This window comes from Epinephelus moara, chromosome 19 (genome assembly GCF_006386435.1).
Source record: "Epinephelus moara isolate mb chromosome 19, YSFRI_EMoa_1.0, whole genome shotgun sequence".
Lineage (NCBI taxonomy): Eukaryota > Metazoa > Chordata > Actinopteri > Perciformes > Serranidae > Epinephelus > Epinephelus moara.
Genome location: NC_065524.1, coordinates 33,323,124 through 33,338,860, shown reverse-complemented (window position 1 = coordinate 33,338,860; position 15,737 = coordinate 33,323,124). Strand labels below are relative to the sequence as shown.

The window sequence follows — 15,737 nt, the reverse complement described above, 5'->3', positions numbered from 1 at the left end:
ACTGTGGGGTGTACTCACTTATGTTGCCAGCTGTTTAGATGTTGATGGCTGTGTTTTGAGTAATTTTCAGAGGAAGGTAAATCTATACTACTATACAAGCTGTACACTGACTACTTTAAGTTATATCAAAGTGTCATTTCTATAGTGTTGTCCCATGACAAGATATAATAAAATATTTCCAAAAATGGGAGGGGTGTACTCACTTATGTGAGATACTGTACATGTAAATTGATAGGAATGTTTTCCTTTGCTGGAATAAAGCGGTTTTGTGTTAATGGAGAAACTTAAGTTGGCTGATTTAATAAATTGTGAAAAAACGGTCCACATGTTGTTACACAGGTTTTGGTCAAGTGGTATAACATCTACAACGCCCCCGGTGGTCCCAGCGCACACGCAGAGTGGAACCTGTTTGTCACGTGTTTCATGACACTGATGGGCTACAACACAGAGCGTCTGGCATGGACACGAAACGTGAGTCAGCTGTAGAAGTGTTTCTAATCTATTCTTATTTGAACTTGAAGCACTCATGTGCATGTATTGACCTTGCTCTCTGTCCTCCTCCCTCTTACCGCAGCTGCATTTTGAAGTGCCTCTCTCTCCGGTGATTGCAGCCAAGAAGGCTCGTCCCTCTGATGGCGGCTCTGAAGAGGTGTGTGATGATCGTGTGATCAGTGGTCAAGTTTGTGGCACAATTAGCACCAGTGATCACCTTTGATTTATAGTTTAAGATAACTTGTAGACCTGTAATGTCAAGAATATTACATGTGTGTGGAAAACAAATACTCAAAGAAACACTTGTGAAAGGTAAAGTTTCTCGATTTTAAAACTAGAGCAGGAAATGTTCTTTAATATCTCAACTGTTACATCTAGATGCTGTTGATAGATGCATAATAGGCCCAATAGCAATGACAAAGTACGTTTTCTCTGAAAGCTTTTGGCAACATCCTGGAAATCACTTTTAAGCTAGTTAAAAGTTTATTGTATGTTTCTAGGTTATGAGTAAATATTAATGCCCGCAACACATTTAGGAAGAGAACCTGGAACATTTAATATAACAATAAGATAAATTAAGTATTTGTAGAGAGACTAAAACAAATGTAACGTGCCAGTCAAATGAGTCATTTCGCTTTCAGAATTTTATGTGGTTTGGTAAATCACAGCCAAAAGAAAAGATCATCAGAATGGTTTTGGACAAAGGGAAAGCCCAGCACTGTAAATAAACCCTGTTAACCCAGTGGAAAGTGTGTGTCTGAAATACACGTGTCATATAATGGAGAGAATTATAAATAAAGTAGCTTTAAAATATCCTATTTAAAGGTGGAAGGTTGTTGAGTAATCTGTGTGGAGTTCTCATCAGAGCAAAACATGACTGTCAAATGTCAATCAGCTGGAGGCTTAGGCTGTGTTGTGTAGTTGTGAGAGTGTGTGTGTGTGTTTGATCTGAGGAGCTGCATGAGCCTGATTAAACTGACGCATGCTGTTGACCCCATCAGTCTGTGACCCTGCCCAGATGTGGTGATGATTTGCAGCCACCATTAATACACAAAACAGACATAAAATACACTGACACACATTTATAAGATACATTGCAATGTCTGTTTTTTCATTCGGGAAACAACAATGCACCAATTCTGAATGTTCCTATTATTTTACTCCAAAACAAGCTGCATATTTATCCATCAGAAATGCAGCAATGTGTCCTGGAGATAATTTTGCTGCACACAAAGCTTTATATTTACTTATTTTGTTTGTGGTTATATGCGCCATAGGAATACAAGATAACTTGAGATACTCATGAATGGAGTTTGACGACTTACCGATAGAAATATGACACAGTTAAATCCAGCAGTCCTCAACTCCCCTCAAGCAGCAAAGCAATGGAGATAGTGCACAAAAGACCCCTCTTTATGCTTCTTCCTACTCCACTGCTTGTTTGGTTGTCGCTGAGTCCTCACCTTACTGCATGTCAGTTTATATTGAAGTTTATACGGACGTCAGCCTGCTACAGTGGTTGCAGTTTTTAGCAATGACAATGCTACACATAAAAATGGCCACTCGTTGGAATATCCTTCTGTGTTGATGCGAATGAGAATGTCTACTCTACTCTCATTCTATTTCTATGATATGCTCTATACTCAAAACATTGACTGGTTAGAGAGCCCATTGTTACACTGGCTTTTGTATCTGTCTCTTCTCTCTTTAGGACTTGGACTACTTGTTGGGGTCTCATTACCACCGTCAGATGAATTCCCAGCCTGTCTGCTCCAACAATACTCTCACCACAGAAACTGTGGACTTGTCTTCTGTAAGTAACTCAGTCTTTTAACAATTCCAGGATTGCTATGTTTGCTATGTCATTCTTTGCTTTGTACCCTCACTGTTTTAATTTTTTCCCTTTTCCCTCCTCTTCTTCCTCTGTCTCAGGTGTCCCCTCACTGCAGTCCGTCTCTGAAGTTGGACAGTTCAGCTCCTCTCTTCCCTCACATCCCTGCTCTTTTCTACGTTCTCCATCTGCTCTATCAGGAGCTGCAGCTGGACGAGCTGCAGAGAGCAAGAGCCTCCTCACTGGTCTGTCTGCTGCAACAGCTGGCCAGGTAACCACTGCCTGTGTGTGTGTGTGTGTGTGTGTGTGTGTGTGTGTGTATTTATGTCTCTATTATCTGCTACAAGGGATGTTAATAGCATGTGGCTGGTGCAGGCTGGCTGTGCAGAGTAGAGTCTGTATTTTATGTTTATAAAGTGATATAAGGAGGGAAATAATGCCCACACAGAACTGAGTAAGTGCGAAACTGTTGCTTTAATACATAAAGGTCACAACACAGAGAAACAACTTGAGCCTTTTATCACATCAAACAAAACCTGGCCCACCTTCTCTCAAATACATTTAACTCTGGCCCAGAGGATAAAACATTTCATTGTTTTTAGTCAAAGCATGCGTGTAATCAAGGCTCTTTAGCGACATGTACTGAGAAATAAACCTCAACAGGTCGGTAAGTGACCGCTAACAGAACAGGTGGAGTGGGAGAGTGAAGTGCTCTTCAGAGTAATTGGCCTTTGTTGATTAGTATGTGGGCTGCTGTGAATTATGGTGCAAATGTTTACACTCTTTCTGCTTATAAGGCCAACTGGTTAAGCTGAAATGATCCCAGTTGTTTTATTAGGCATTTTTCAGGAGTGATTCAGTTTTTAAAGGGCGGGTCCATCTGCGTCATTTAGGAGTTTTCAAATGGAAACACCCACTCAGCTGTTAGCAAAAAGCAGTGACGTATGTTAGTGTGGTGAGTTGTTATTAATAATAATAACTGAAAGGGTTAGTGTGGATTTTTTAAAGCAGGGTTGTATGAGGCACTTAACCATAGTCAGTGTAATACTTTCAATGCTTTACACTGCTGTTAGACAACCCTTTTTGATGGGGAACTGAAGCTGTTGCTGGAATTTCTCAGTTAGTTTGTGTTTTTTTTTGTGACTTTTAGATAAAGTCAAACTAACATGGCGTCCACATCACTTTGTTGCTTAGCTTCCAAGCTGGTCAGGGGGTTACAGCAATGTCGCTATTTTGGAGGATCAGTCACAAAGAGGCACAGTACAAAGGTGTTTTTTATATGCAGTGGCGTGATCATGCAGAAATCTACATCAGGTGACGTGGAAAAAACGTTTTTAGCAGGGCTCAGGAAAATATTATTTTGACACTAAAACATACAGATTGCAACCAAAATTTAAATGTTTGGATTTGACAACATTAGGAACACTACTGGGAAGCTAAAGAATGATGTAAAAACCTCAAAAAACAGAAATTTGGGTCTGCAGTAGCTCAGTCCATAGGGACCTGGGTTGGGAACCGGAGGATTGCCGGCCCAAGTCTCTGTCTAGATCAGGCATTGACTGGTGGCTGGAGAGGTTCCTGCCTGCTGACAAGGCACTAAACTCCCATCTGCTCGGGGCGCCTGTTCAAGGCAGCCCCCTCGCCTGACATCTCTCCATTTAATGCATAGATCCTGTTTGTGCATGTGTGTGTATTTCAGGCCTGTGTGTATATAGCAACAGAGTGAAAAATTGAATTAATTATTGAATATTAAGTATCTCTCTTTCTTCTCTTGCGTCTTTTTCTTCTTCTTCTTTTTAATAACAGTACCTTTAATATCACATTTAAATATTTAGGTATTATGATATTAATGGTATTGGTAATTAGTAGTAATATTTGTAAGGTTTTTAATTTTAGGTAGTAACAAAAGTGCATTTCCTGTCAGAATTTGACAGTTTTTTTCCCCTCAGAATTGGAAATAGCTGCAGTGTCATAATTTTTTATGGCAGTTGTGTAGTGGTTATATTTTTTATAATAAGTTCAATGCAACTTTATTTGCATCAACAGAAACACACACATATAAAATAAATAGGAAAAGAAAGCTACACAAGGCCTATTTACATGTGTATGTGTATTATGGACTTAAACGCAGACAGAAATACGAATAGAAAAGACTGTAAGCAGAAGAGATAAAGGGTTTACATCAACATCGTTTAACGGGCATACACAGTTCTTACATATATTTTACCATTTTATTTCCCAGTGTATAACACACACACACACACACACACACACACACGCGTGCATGCACACACTCACACACAGCTGAACATTGTGTGGGAGTCAGGTCTTAGCACCAGGATTAAAAACTATTGATTATCTGTTGTAAAGCTGAATGGTCATGACTCACAGCTGTTAATTACTCACAGCGCGTGTTTAATTACTGCTCAAAAACAAGTTAAATGCCATGGAGACTCTATGAGAATGTGGAGACATTTTTAGATTTGATTCAATGTCCTGCAGCAATTTACTATAAAAAGACCTGTTACAAATCAGACTGAATAACCCAGCGATTAAAGATTAGAAACTTTGTGATGTGTGATGTGTTCATGCATGTGGAGGTATTGTTGTACAGTTAATATATAACAACTGTTCACTTTGTTTGCAGAGACCTCCAGTTGGAGGAGTACGTGGATCTGTACTGGAGAGACTACCCGTCATTAATTAGTGGCTTCACCGAGAGCTGTGTCATTGACCAGGGTAAGACTCATTTGATGGTCTAATAATGGTATCAAGTCAGGAAACAGACAAGACATGTTGTAGTGAAACAGAGGGCAGAGTGGCCTGCTGCTGATAAAGGCCGACTGCAGTCTACAGTGATCCTTTGTGTGTCTGGGGGTACTTGTATTATAAGTCTTAATCAGTGAATAATATGCACAGGGTTTGACTGAATAACAAGAAGACACTTCACAGGAAAATCTTGTTCAGTGCCTTTCAGTTGCTACTAGTGAAGTTCTGCCTGTAACCACTGTTTGTAAGCACCTGTCAAAAAATCTGTGTGACAGACTTCCTCTTAATAGTATTTTAAATTAAGAAAAATAACCATTAATCTTAATAGGGCTTCCCCCGTCTAAGAATTTTCCTAGTCCACCAATAGTCGTCATTTAGGGCCATTAGTCGACTAGTCGCCTGCATGTTTACTATATTAATTTAATTATTAAATGATATATTTTGGTGGTTTGAGTTGAAGGTGTGAGAAAGAATAGTATCAGTAACATTGTTAACACTGTGCTACATTACAGAGAAATACAAAACCGTACTAATGAACCTTCATTAATATAGGCCTATATTTTATCTACAAGTGCACGTCACACACTGAATGAGCCGCCTGTTAATGACGCTGTGGGCTAATGGGCATGTAGCTACTTCCATGTTTCAGATGATACGTCATGTTTGTAGTCGACCAATGAAGATGAGTTTACATATCACCTTGGGTTCGTCCTTCACCTTCTCAAAATGATCCCACACTTTGGATTTCCTGCCCGACATGTTATTAACTAGCCTGTGGAATAATCGCAGGTGCGAGCCCTGGAGATTAAACTGACTCCTGTCTGACTGCTGAGCGTGGACACTTCCTGTGTCTGTCCTTTCAAATTAAATTCCCACATGGTCCAGTCATATAGGTTTTGATTTATTTTTGACAAGTTGCAGCTCCTGATAGAGTTTCACTTTTTTTTTTTTTTTTAATTTATTTATTTTTTCTGTGACTAAGCGACCAATGAAACCTTGACGACTAATGACCTTTCTGGTCTACCAACATTTGGTCGACTATCAGGGTGTGACGTGCCCTAATCTGTACTGTTTTAAAAAATATATCTCCTTGTCTCCCTTCTCCTTACCTCTCCCTCCTCAGCTCTGATTGGTCAGATGCAGCGTCCGTCCTACTTGAGGTCAGAGCCTCCCTGTGTGCTCAGCTGGCTCAGTAGCTGTTTAAGAGGGGAGGAGCTCCCACCTTTCCCCTACCTGCCCGGCATCTGTCAGAGGACCAGGCTGCTGGTTCTGGTACGACCAAAGTTTTATTTGTCATCTTGAGCAATCTCAACCTTTTTGAATGTGTGATGTGCATCATGTGACCAAAACAAAATTTGTGTCATTCGTCAGAGGACATGGATAATGTAACAGAACAGATTGGCCTGACACTTCAGGGGAAAATCATATCAACTTTTAAGTTTTTAGGTCATTTTTGTGTCTTTCTTTCTTAGTTAACAGTAGAGGCAGACAGAAATCACAGGTTTAGATGACCCGGCTACAAAGATGCCAAAATCTTTTTAAAGTAGGTGATAACAGACCTACTTTTAAACCTGTATGTCCTATCTGCTGTGCCCAAATATAATGTCATTATTTGGACATAAGACTTTCTTGCTGCTTGAGAAATATTGCTGTGAAAAAGTAAAAACACATATATTGTTCTTCCAAAAAATATGGAAGAATAAATATATTGTTTGTAGTCAGGATCACATTTAGCAAAATAAATTGCAGTCATGTTACAAGAACTGATCTGATGGTGCCTAAATAGCATTGACATACAATCAATGAGCAAATTATGTCAGATGTATTTCTTTGGTTAATGTGTAGAGTAGTGTAGAGTAGTGTAGTGTTAAAAGATATTTCAATGAATGACATTTTTACTATTGCATCATGCATACAACTGTGCTCGGCTTGCATGGGCTTACAAGACACCATCAGTTTATGAAAGCCAGAAACAGACCCCTGCGTATTCATTTTATATATTACAGACAAAAACATTTCCTATATTGTGCTTTAGAAATCAGAGTAAATATTAATTAAATAGTCAGTCTTTTCCTGGCTTTTGAGACAATGTTGGCAGACTTGAATACAATCAATACAAATTAAGGGTTTTGCTCTCTTAGATCATCATAATTTGTACAATTAAAAAAAGAAAAAAGAAAATGGGATGTACGTTCCACTTCACCCAAATCACACAACTCACACAATCAGGATATTTTCATATTTGGTTACATGCCAGAGGAAGTGAAGAGTTGCAGCTGTTATGAAAAGGTTAAGTCAAATTTTAATAGTGCAGTTTGCCTTTCAAAAGAGGCGATTTGACTGTCAAAAACTAAGATATATTAAATCATATTGGTGATGTCTCACTGTGTGTATTGTACTAAACTTTGAGAAGCTTTTGTCAGCCTTTTAAAACTTTCAGCCTGCTCCCAGGCTTTCTGATGAGTGTGTGTGATAGAGACACACAGTGAGGGTAAAGAGTTCAGCTTTGACTGAGATGCAGTCAGATAATTTATTTGTGTAGTATGTCTGTGATTCTTTTTTTGAACATAAAGAGCAATTACGCCTGAAGACGTGTACATGCATGCATGCATGTATGTGTGTGGTGCTGACTGATTCAACCTTCACTTATAAACAAGGAAGGGCACTTGAAAACAAATCTCGTTTCCTGCTGCCATTATTTCTCTAGGGGATGGCGGAGGCGATGACGACTGTGAGACGGACAGATTAGAGAAACATGTGGACATATAGATAGATATGTACAGTGTGTACATATAGATAGATCAAATTATGCGTCATTTATCCTAACTGGCGGTATTAAAAGTTCTTATGAACAGTTAAATGTAGCATTTCCTGTTTTAAATTGCAAATCAAACTTTTCATAGTGACAAATCTGTTCAGTCAGGTGGACTTACATCCACATGGGTCTGCAGTTGTTGTCGGTTGGTAGAAGCTCTTCCTGAGCTCCTCAGACCCCTTGTTTTCCATTTCAGCTTTGATTCTTGAACTAGATCCTTTTAGGATTCTTGAAATCTTGGCGTTTTTGACCGAACCAGCCCGTGTTTCCACCAGTCTTGCCAGGAACCATTGTCATCAAGGATGTGTTATCAATTGACAGCATTGCACAAAACACATCACAAGTTAACAGTAGTAGCAGAATCATGCATTACACTGATCACTGCACGCTTTTTTCTGACAATTTCTCACTTGACTTTTCCATCCTCTCTTTCCAGTCTGTAGAATATGACACGCCCACTGATGTCATCATGGTTTGCACTTCAGGTTAAGATAAACCTGCTGGGATTTTTTTTTTGGTTCCAGCTGCGAGCCAGCTTTTTGGGCTCTTATCCAATTAGTGTTTTGTCAAAATGCTCTAAATGGTTCAAAATTAGATTTAGAAACTGGGCAGGAACCAGTTCCATATTGGTGGAAAAGGGGTATCATTGCTGGCCTGGTGTATCTGACACCTTCTTCCCGACCTCCACAGGGGGGAAAAAGGGTTGTTATCACGCTGTTTGGGACCCTTAATGATTTCCTTGCCCTATTCTTGCAGTGCCTGGTGTAAATTATGATTACAGTTACACCTAAAATTAATATTAAAACATCAGCGCCAAAGATAGGGTTTAGTTTGTGTAGATAGATGGTGCACATCGACATCATTACGTTTGCTGCTTTTCCTTTTTTTGCCTATAGGTGGCGCAGTTTGCACTGGCCTGCAGGTCTGACCCTGCTGACGCTGCATTCTGCAAATGGATAATATTGGCTGTAACAATAACTGAGCCTAATTTTTGGGTGCTTCATATCAACCACACTGTTCTTGAAAATGAATTACTGGACAGACGGACATGGATACAAACAGTCAGTCTGTGTGTGCATTTACAGTATGTTAACATGTACTATATGTTTGGTTGCTCGCTCTAGCTTTTGTTTTGACCCTCGTACAGTTTCTCCTTACACTATACTGGTTCATTTTGTGATGGATGTAATGTCTGCCGGGGTCTGCAGAAGGAAGAGTAATGCTATTACAGTAGAAATGGTTAATGAGCTGGCCCTCTGGTTCGCCTCCCTATAATTCCAAATAGCCTCCTGGGTTAAATATTTGTTTTCTGCTCAGCCTCTCAGTATCTTCAGTCTCCCTCCGGCTGCCAGACAATTAGTTTTTACAGATTTCTTTTTCATTGTACCTGCCTTTCATGAACCCACTCTACATTTCAACATTTTAAAGTGGACACATATAGACAGATAAAAGCAAATATATGTTTCATGCATAAACTGTGTGTTCTCTACAGATTAAATGTGGTGATACATAATTCTAAAGTTATTTTTATTTTTTAAAAACTGTACATCAATCACTGCAGATTTTAACGTAGCTTGAAAAATCTCATGTTTTAAGGTTTGTGTACAAATGATGCCGATTCTGTTTTTGCTTTCTATTATTTATATCTCTGTCTCTTTTTCTTTGCTTGTGTGTCTCTCCTCTCTCAGAGTTATGCCCTCTACATCACTGGAGATGAACATGCTATTTCAACAGATGTGTCAAAGTACCTGGCCAAGCTTTCTGCAGGTGTGTGTGTGTCTGTGACTTCCCTTCAAGAGCATTTTGCTTGTCTGTGATTGCATCCTGGGACTGTGTGTGGGTCTGACTGAACCCTTTGACCTTGTTTATGTGTGTTTGTGCATGCGAACATTTATTGACAACCTGCTCTTATTACCTGCCAGTCCCATAGTTCTCTGCTTCAGGGTCCAGTAAAACAGAAGAAAGGCAGATTGCAGTGACCTCATGTATGTGTGTCACCTGATTCCCTCTATTTGTTGTGATCCGAAAACAAACAAACGAAAAAAAGGAATACAGTGCTGAGCTGACAGCGGTCGCTGCAGGTGTTTGATCACCCTCTTTTCCACTGACACAGAATAAGTCATTGACTCTGTGGGCGGTGTGAAAGAATCCAGAGAGACTGCTTTGTTTTCTTTTTATTTCCAGCTCTGTGTTGACATTTTTCTGCGACGAAACAAAGCCAAACATGTCATTCAACATAAATGCAGTCCACCACTCATCATGAACAAAATGTCACTGTCGTTTTACCCATAATTTTTAGCAGCCAGTCAGTGAATGTGTTAACATGCTTTAATCCAGATGAGAGTTGCACACTTTCCTTAAAGGTAGGATCTGGAGGATTTTCAAACAAAACAAAATATAGACATATACAAATGAAATCCTGCTTAATCATCCCCTATGGGCTTCTACTCATGTGTGGTGGTGACTCTGTTTGCAGAGCTCCTGCCTTTTAACTGTATTTTGATGTTTTTTTGAGCTCGGACCGCTTCTGGGCGGAGATTTCCCCAGCCAATGAGAGAGCGCAGGTGCCGTGCCCGAGCGTGTCCGAGCGTGCACCAGCGCGAGCCTTGCCTGAACCTCTTCTGTGAAGCCTTCTTCCGTACCTCCGGGCTCCGTACACCCGGGAGAGTTGAGCCTGATAGGAGGGGCCAAATTTGAATGTGTGTTTACAAACAGCAACTGGAAAATCCTCCAGACCCTACCTTTAAGGAGTTTTAATTAGTATGATATCACATCTCACAATCAAGAGAGCAAATGATTAAACGCATTGACCTCTTTCTCCTGCTGTCTCTCTCATCCTCCACTTTCTCAGGCCAGAAGTCCTGTGCCAGTGAGCCACACTACAGAAGGTAATTCAGCTCGCAGTAATGAGAGGAAGAGCTTGAGCCTGAAGAGCTTTGCAATTTTAGGTTGTTTTTTTTTAGAGCAGCTACAATGACAGGATTTGTTATACATGATAACAGGTTTTTTAAAAATCACTGTAAATCATGCGGCTTGAGTTTTTTTGTGTCTCTGAATATTGTACAAAATATGGCATTATAATTTTAGAAGGCACGCACACATTTAAAAACTCAAACCTTATGTTAACATTCAGTTCAAACATTGCCAAGTCTTTCTTAAAGAGGACCTATTATGATATTATTATTCCTTACTTTCTGCTCATATTAAACGTGGACAAAGTTTCAAATGATAAGGTTAACATGTGTGAAAGTGATCCCTGTGAGCAAAAACCTCAGGCTTCAGACTGTTGTGAATACTCTCCAGCTGTTCTTCTACCTTCGCGACAAGCTGATGTCAGCTCGTGACAGATTTCTTTATATGGTCATCCGCTCCAGGCACACTACTGCAAGTGTTCACATCACATACACTGCTACATGTAGCGACATGCTAACATCAGGGAAACCTGTAATCTTAGTTGCTGATGTTGTTAATTTCTCCCTGATTTTGCATCATATTCCTGCTGGAACATGTCCAGTTGTGAAGATTTTGGTTTAGCAGCATTTATTACACTATTTTCTGTTACAGTCATTAACCTTGCTGTGATTACGGTGCAGAGGTACAGAGAGTGTAGATGTGCAAGCCCTGGAAATGCTGACCAATCAGAGCAGACTGAGCTTTTTCAGGAGGAGAAAGTGTTTTTAAACATCAAAGCACATAAACATGTTTTAGTAGAAACCCAAAATACATGTATGAACCTGTATTATATACTCCCTTATTAGCTAGCAGTAGTCTTCTTCATTGCCTTCATTCCCTGGTGGTGCATTACTGAGTTTCTTGGTGCATTACAGCCACATGGAGATCAGTGGAATAGTGTGAAAATCCTTATCCTGAAAACTAACATTTCTTCTTAGATATATAGTGTTTATTCCATTTATTGTGCTTTTCGTTAGGTTTTGATAGTCAGTTAACATTGTTGTAACTTATATTTTTGTTTATTCCAGACAGAGCAGTGTGAAGGTCCAGTTTTCCAGTGAGAGTCTGGCTGAGCGGCTGGTGGTCTGGCTCACCTCAGAAGGTAAGACAAGCATGTCTGTTTTTAGCTTTTTTGTATACAAAGCAGTGGTTTTAAAACTTTCTCTGTCAGAAGATGAAAAAAGTTTGTGCGCCCCTCCCCACAATTTTTTAAATTATCATTAACAATATTTGGAGAAGCAACTAATAAGAAAAAGGATCCATGTTGAATTTCAGTGAAACAAAGGTCAGCATGAGCAAACTCTTTGTTTATTTTCTCTAAGTAAGCAAAGAAAAGGGAATTCCTGCACATTGTTCTGTTACTTGCAATAAACTTTATAAGATAAACAACATTTCCTTCATCAGACCGTCACCTAACCTGATGAAGGTCTGATGTCCTAAACAATGTTTATATAATAAAGTTTATTGCAAGTAACAGGACAGTGTGCAGGAACTCCCTTTTCTCACTTATGGACACTTTCCTCCTACACACTTGTCTAAGATTTTGAAGGTGTGCATGAGCCTCTATATTTTAGTTTTTATTTTCCCTACATAAATTATATTCATTTAGCTTTGTTTCACTCTGACTCCTGGTCTTCTATGCACCACCTGCAGTGGCTTTATGCCCCCTCAGGGGTGCCACACACAGTGTGAGAACCACTAATACAGAGAAAGGATCGCTGTAGCCATACCGTCTTTTCAGCACTGCACTGCACTGGTTCACACCAAAGCAAATTTACACATTCACATCTGTCCTGTAAAACCTCAACCCGGGAACTGGCTCTCTCAAAGTCTGGAGTGTTTGTGAAGTCAGACTTTTTGTCAGTAACTTTTCATCATTTAATAGGTACACAATAAAACATTTTGAATGTTCTAAGTGCTTTGATAATGTTGGTCTACATGCATTCATTACATGCGCGTCCAGGCCAACAAAAACTGTAGAGTGTATGGTCTGAATGCACCACTAACCAACACAGGTGACCTAAAAAAAACAGTAAATATTTGCATTTGGAGGAGCTTTTGAAACAGGAGTGGCTCTTCTGCCTATTATTATGAGAGCTCAAAGAGAAAGACGGTCTCTAAATTAGGACATTGCTTTTTGTTTAACCAGAGATAATGCATCTGCTCTCATCCTTTCACTGGTGTAGGTTTCACCCTGAAGGACCTGGAGTCCGTCCCCTTTGGTGTGGCTCTGCCGATCAGAGAGGCCATCTACCGCTGCCGGGAACAGCCGTGCTCTGATTGGTCAGAGGAAGTCTGTCTGCTGATTGGGCGGCAGGATCTAACCAAACAAGCTCACAAGATGACCCTGGCCAAGAGCAAAGCTGTGAGTGTGAAATACGTTAACACTCAGAGCTTTTTATGAAGTGTTAAATCAGGGTACACACACTGTGGACTGATTTGGACTTCCCAGCTCTAGTGAAGAGTTTTGATGTAAACCTTGTCACCGTAGCAAAATGGTGCACACTGTCAGATTGAATGCGCCCCTATTGAGGGGCAGAGGACTCTGTTGCTCAGTATTGTGCTAAACCCCTAAGCCCGGTTCATTCAAATGTGAGGGATTTGATTTAAATCCTTTTTGTTACGGTACACCTTTCACATATTTTGTTTCACTGGAAAATACGTCACAGTACTGAAGCATAAGACACTCTAACTTCTGTTTTACTGGGACTTAAATGACTTATCAGTGCCTGCAATGCACAGAGGATTCCACGTTAAAAAATAATACTTTGAAGGTGTCTGAAAACATGTAATTATAATAGTAACCAAAAAATGCTTTGCTGTCATACCAGCTACAGTTCTATAGAAGAAGCTGCCATTTTTCCCCCTCAAATTAATAGACATTTGAGGCGACCTGTAGCTCACCTGGCAGACTGTGCACCCTATATCGGCTGAGTCTTTTGCAGCAGCTTGGGTTTGATTCCAACTCTTGGTCCTTTGCTTCAAGTCATCCCACCTCTCTCTCCCACCTTTTCTGTCTATCTACAAAAGCTCTATCTTCAAAATAATGTTTGAAAGAAGAAAAAAATAATGATTATTTATTATTTATTTTATAAATCTTAATCTCTCCGTACGGGAATATGTAACTCATTTGTGTGTGTGTATCTTCAGACTGAAGTTTTAGGTCTGTCCCTGGAGCCTCCTGCAACCACAGAAGCAGATGAGGAGGAAGACGGGATGTCGGACATTATTCAAGAGGTAACACATTATCTCTGGAGCTGTTGGCCTGCCTCACTCTAAAGATAATCTTTTCTAACCTTTTATCAATTAAAAAATATCCAAACAGGCTTGTGTTTTTTTATTCTGTTTTAAGTGTTACAAATTCAGGAGTTCCTATGTGAACATTTCATATGTTATCATCTCCAGGTCACAGGACTGATCTGGAGTCAGGATCTGAGGGTCCAGGAGGTGAGGAGGCTCCTGCAGAGCTCCAGGCCGGTCCGGGTCAGTGTTGTCCAGTTACCAGAGGTTTCTGATCATGAGTACATCGAGGAGAAAGAGAACAAGTGAGTGTAGTGTGTGTTAGTGTGTGTGTGTGTGTGTGTGTGTGTGTGTGTGTGTGTGTGTGTGGCCTGTGCTCACAGACAGCAACACAGTTGTATATTTTCCTGTTGTGTGGTGCCTTTCTTCTTATTCCTGACCCTGATTTTTTTGTCACATTGTTGTACCGTTTCAAATCAGTCTGTCTTTCTCAAAAATGTTTTTTTTCCACTGTGTACATCTTTTGTTTGTTTCTTTGTCTTGTGGTTTTACATAGAGAATCCACTGGGATGCCTGTTGTAATCAGTGGTGGCCCACACCTCCTGTTAGTTATAGAATATTTCTAACTCGTTCACATCTTTGTTATTTTTCCCCCCAGACTGCTTCAGTTGTGTCAGAGGACCATGGCTCTTCCGGTTGGCCGAGGCCTTTTCACTCTATTCTCCTATCACCCTGTACCGACCGAACCTTTACCTGTTCCAAAGCTCAACCTGACAGGTAGTGTGATCATGTTCAAATATGTAGATTTTCACTTTTTAAATGCATTGGCTTAAGCATTTTTGCACTCCTGGTTCCCTCGTCTTGAAGTCAGTGGGTTTTTTTTAATTGGTTTTTGGTTAGATGCCTGAAATAAGGTCCATGATTAACACAGACTTTAGAGACTTTTATGTTTTGGTCTGACATAAAGTACGTCAGTAAATACCCCACTATGAATTTTGAAGCTCTTATGTGTTTTTAAAAGATTGCTAACAAGTTGCTGAATGAGACCATGGACAATCATGCAGACACAGTCCTGCGACTGTGGTGTGCTTCATTTATAGCTGAATATTATCTTTTTACTTCTGGTGATTACATTTAAGCTTCAAAAATCCTAAATATATATACCTACCTACTATATATACCTTTTATTGCTATTGTATCTCTGCTTTATTGACTGTACATTAACATCAACCTGCCCAGGGACAAAGGATGGAAATTAGCCAATGGCTACAATCCTACATATTTACATGCAAGTGTCTATTAATATGTACTGTCCCTGTTATTTAAAAAAATAAAATAAAAATAAATAAAAATGGTGTTCATTGGCAAAGATTGCTGAACAAAACGTGCAAGTATCATAATGTTTGTTTGCCACAGATCTTATTTTCTGAAATAATCCAAAACCCGATGAAAAAATCCTATTCGGTTTTTGTTGAGGGAACCTGAACAATGTTAACTTGCGGGCTGACATACAGAAAAGGGTCATACCTGCACCACTTATTTATCTATTCATTTTTTTTAAGATATTCTTTTTGGGCATTTTAGCCTTTAATTGACAGCTTAAGTGTGAAGGGGGGAGAGAGAGAGGGAAGGACATGC

At 39.7% G+C, this 15,737-nt stretch overlaps 1 protein-coding gene across 2 annotated transcripts in view; it reads left to right on the top strand.

Annotated features, from left to right (window-relative positions):
• The window catches only part of anapc1 (anaphase promoting complex subunit 1), a 68,371-nt gene that overhangs the window by 19,502 nt on the left and 33,132 nt on the right, over positions 1-15,737 (top strand). For both annotated transcript variants that reach the window (XM_050070871.1, XM_050070870.1), the window contains exons 19-31: positions 340-471; positions 575-649; positions 2,204-2,305; positions 2,425-2,594; positions 4,971-5,062; positions 6,216-6,364; positions 9,596-9,674; positions 10,759-10,795; positions 11,888-11,961; positions 13,046-13,224; positions 14,010-14,096; positions 14,265-14,404; positions 14,758-14,876. In XM_050070871.1, coding sequence (XP_049926828.1) covers positions 340-471; positions 575-649; positions 2,204-2,305; positions 2,425-2,594; positions 4,971-5,062; positions 6,216-6,364; positions 9,596-9,674; positions 10,759-10,795; positions 11,888-11,961; positions 13,046-13,224; positions 14,010-14,096; positions 14,265-14,404; positions 14,758-14,876 — 1,435 coding nt within the window. The remainder of the gene's footprint in view (positions 1-339; positions 472-574; positions 650-2,203; positions 2,306-2,424; positions 2,595-4,970; positions 5,063-6,215; positions 6,365-9,595; positions 9,675-10,758; positions 10,796-11,887; positions 11,962-13,045; positions 13,225-14,009; positions 14,097-14,264; positions 14,405-14,757; positions 14,877-15,737) is intronic.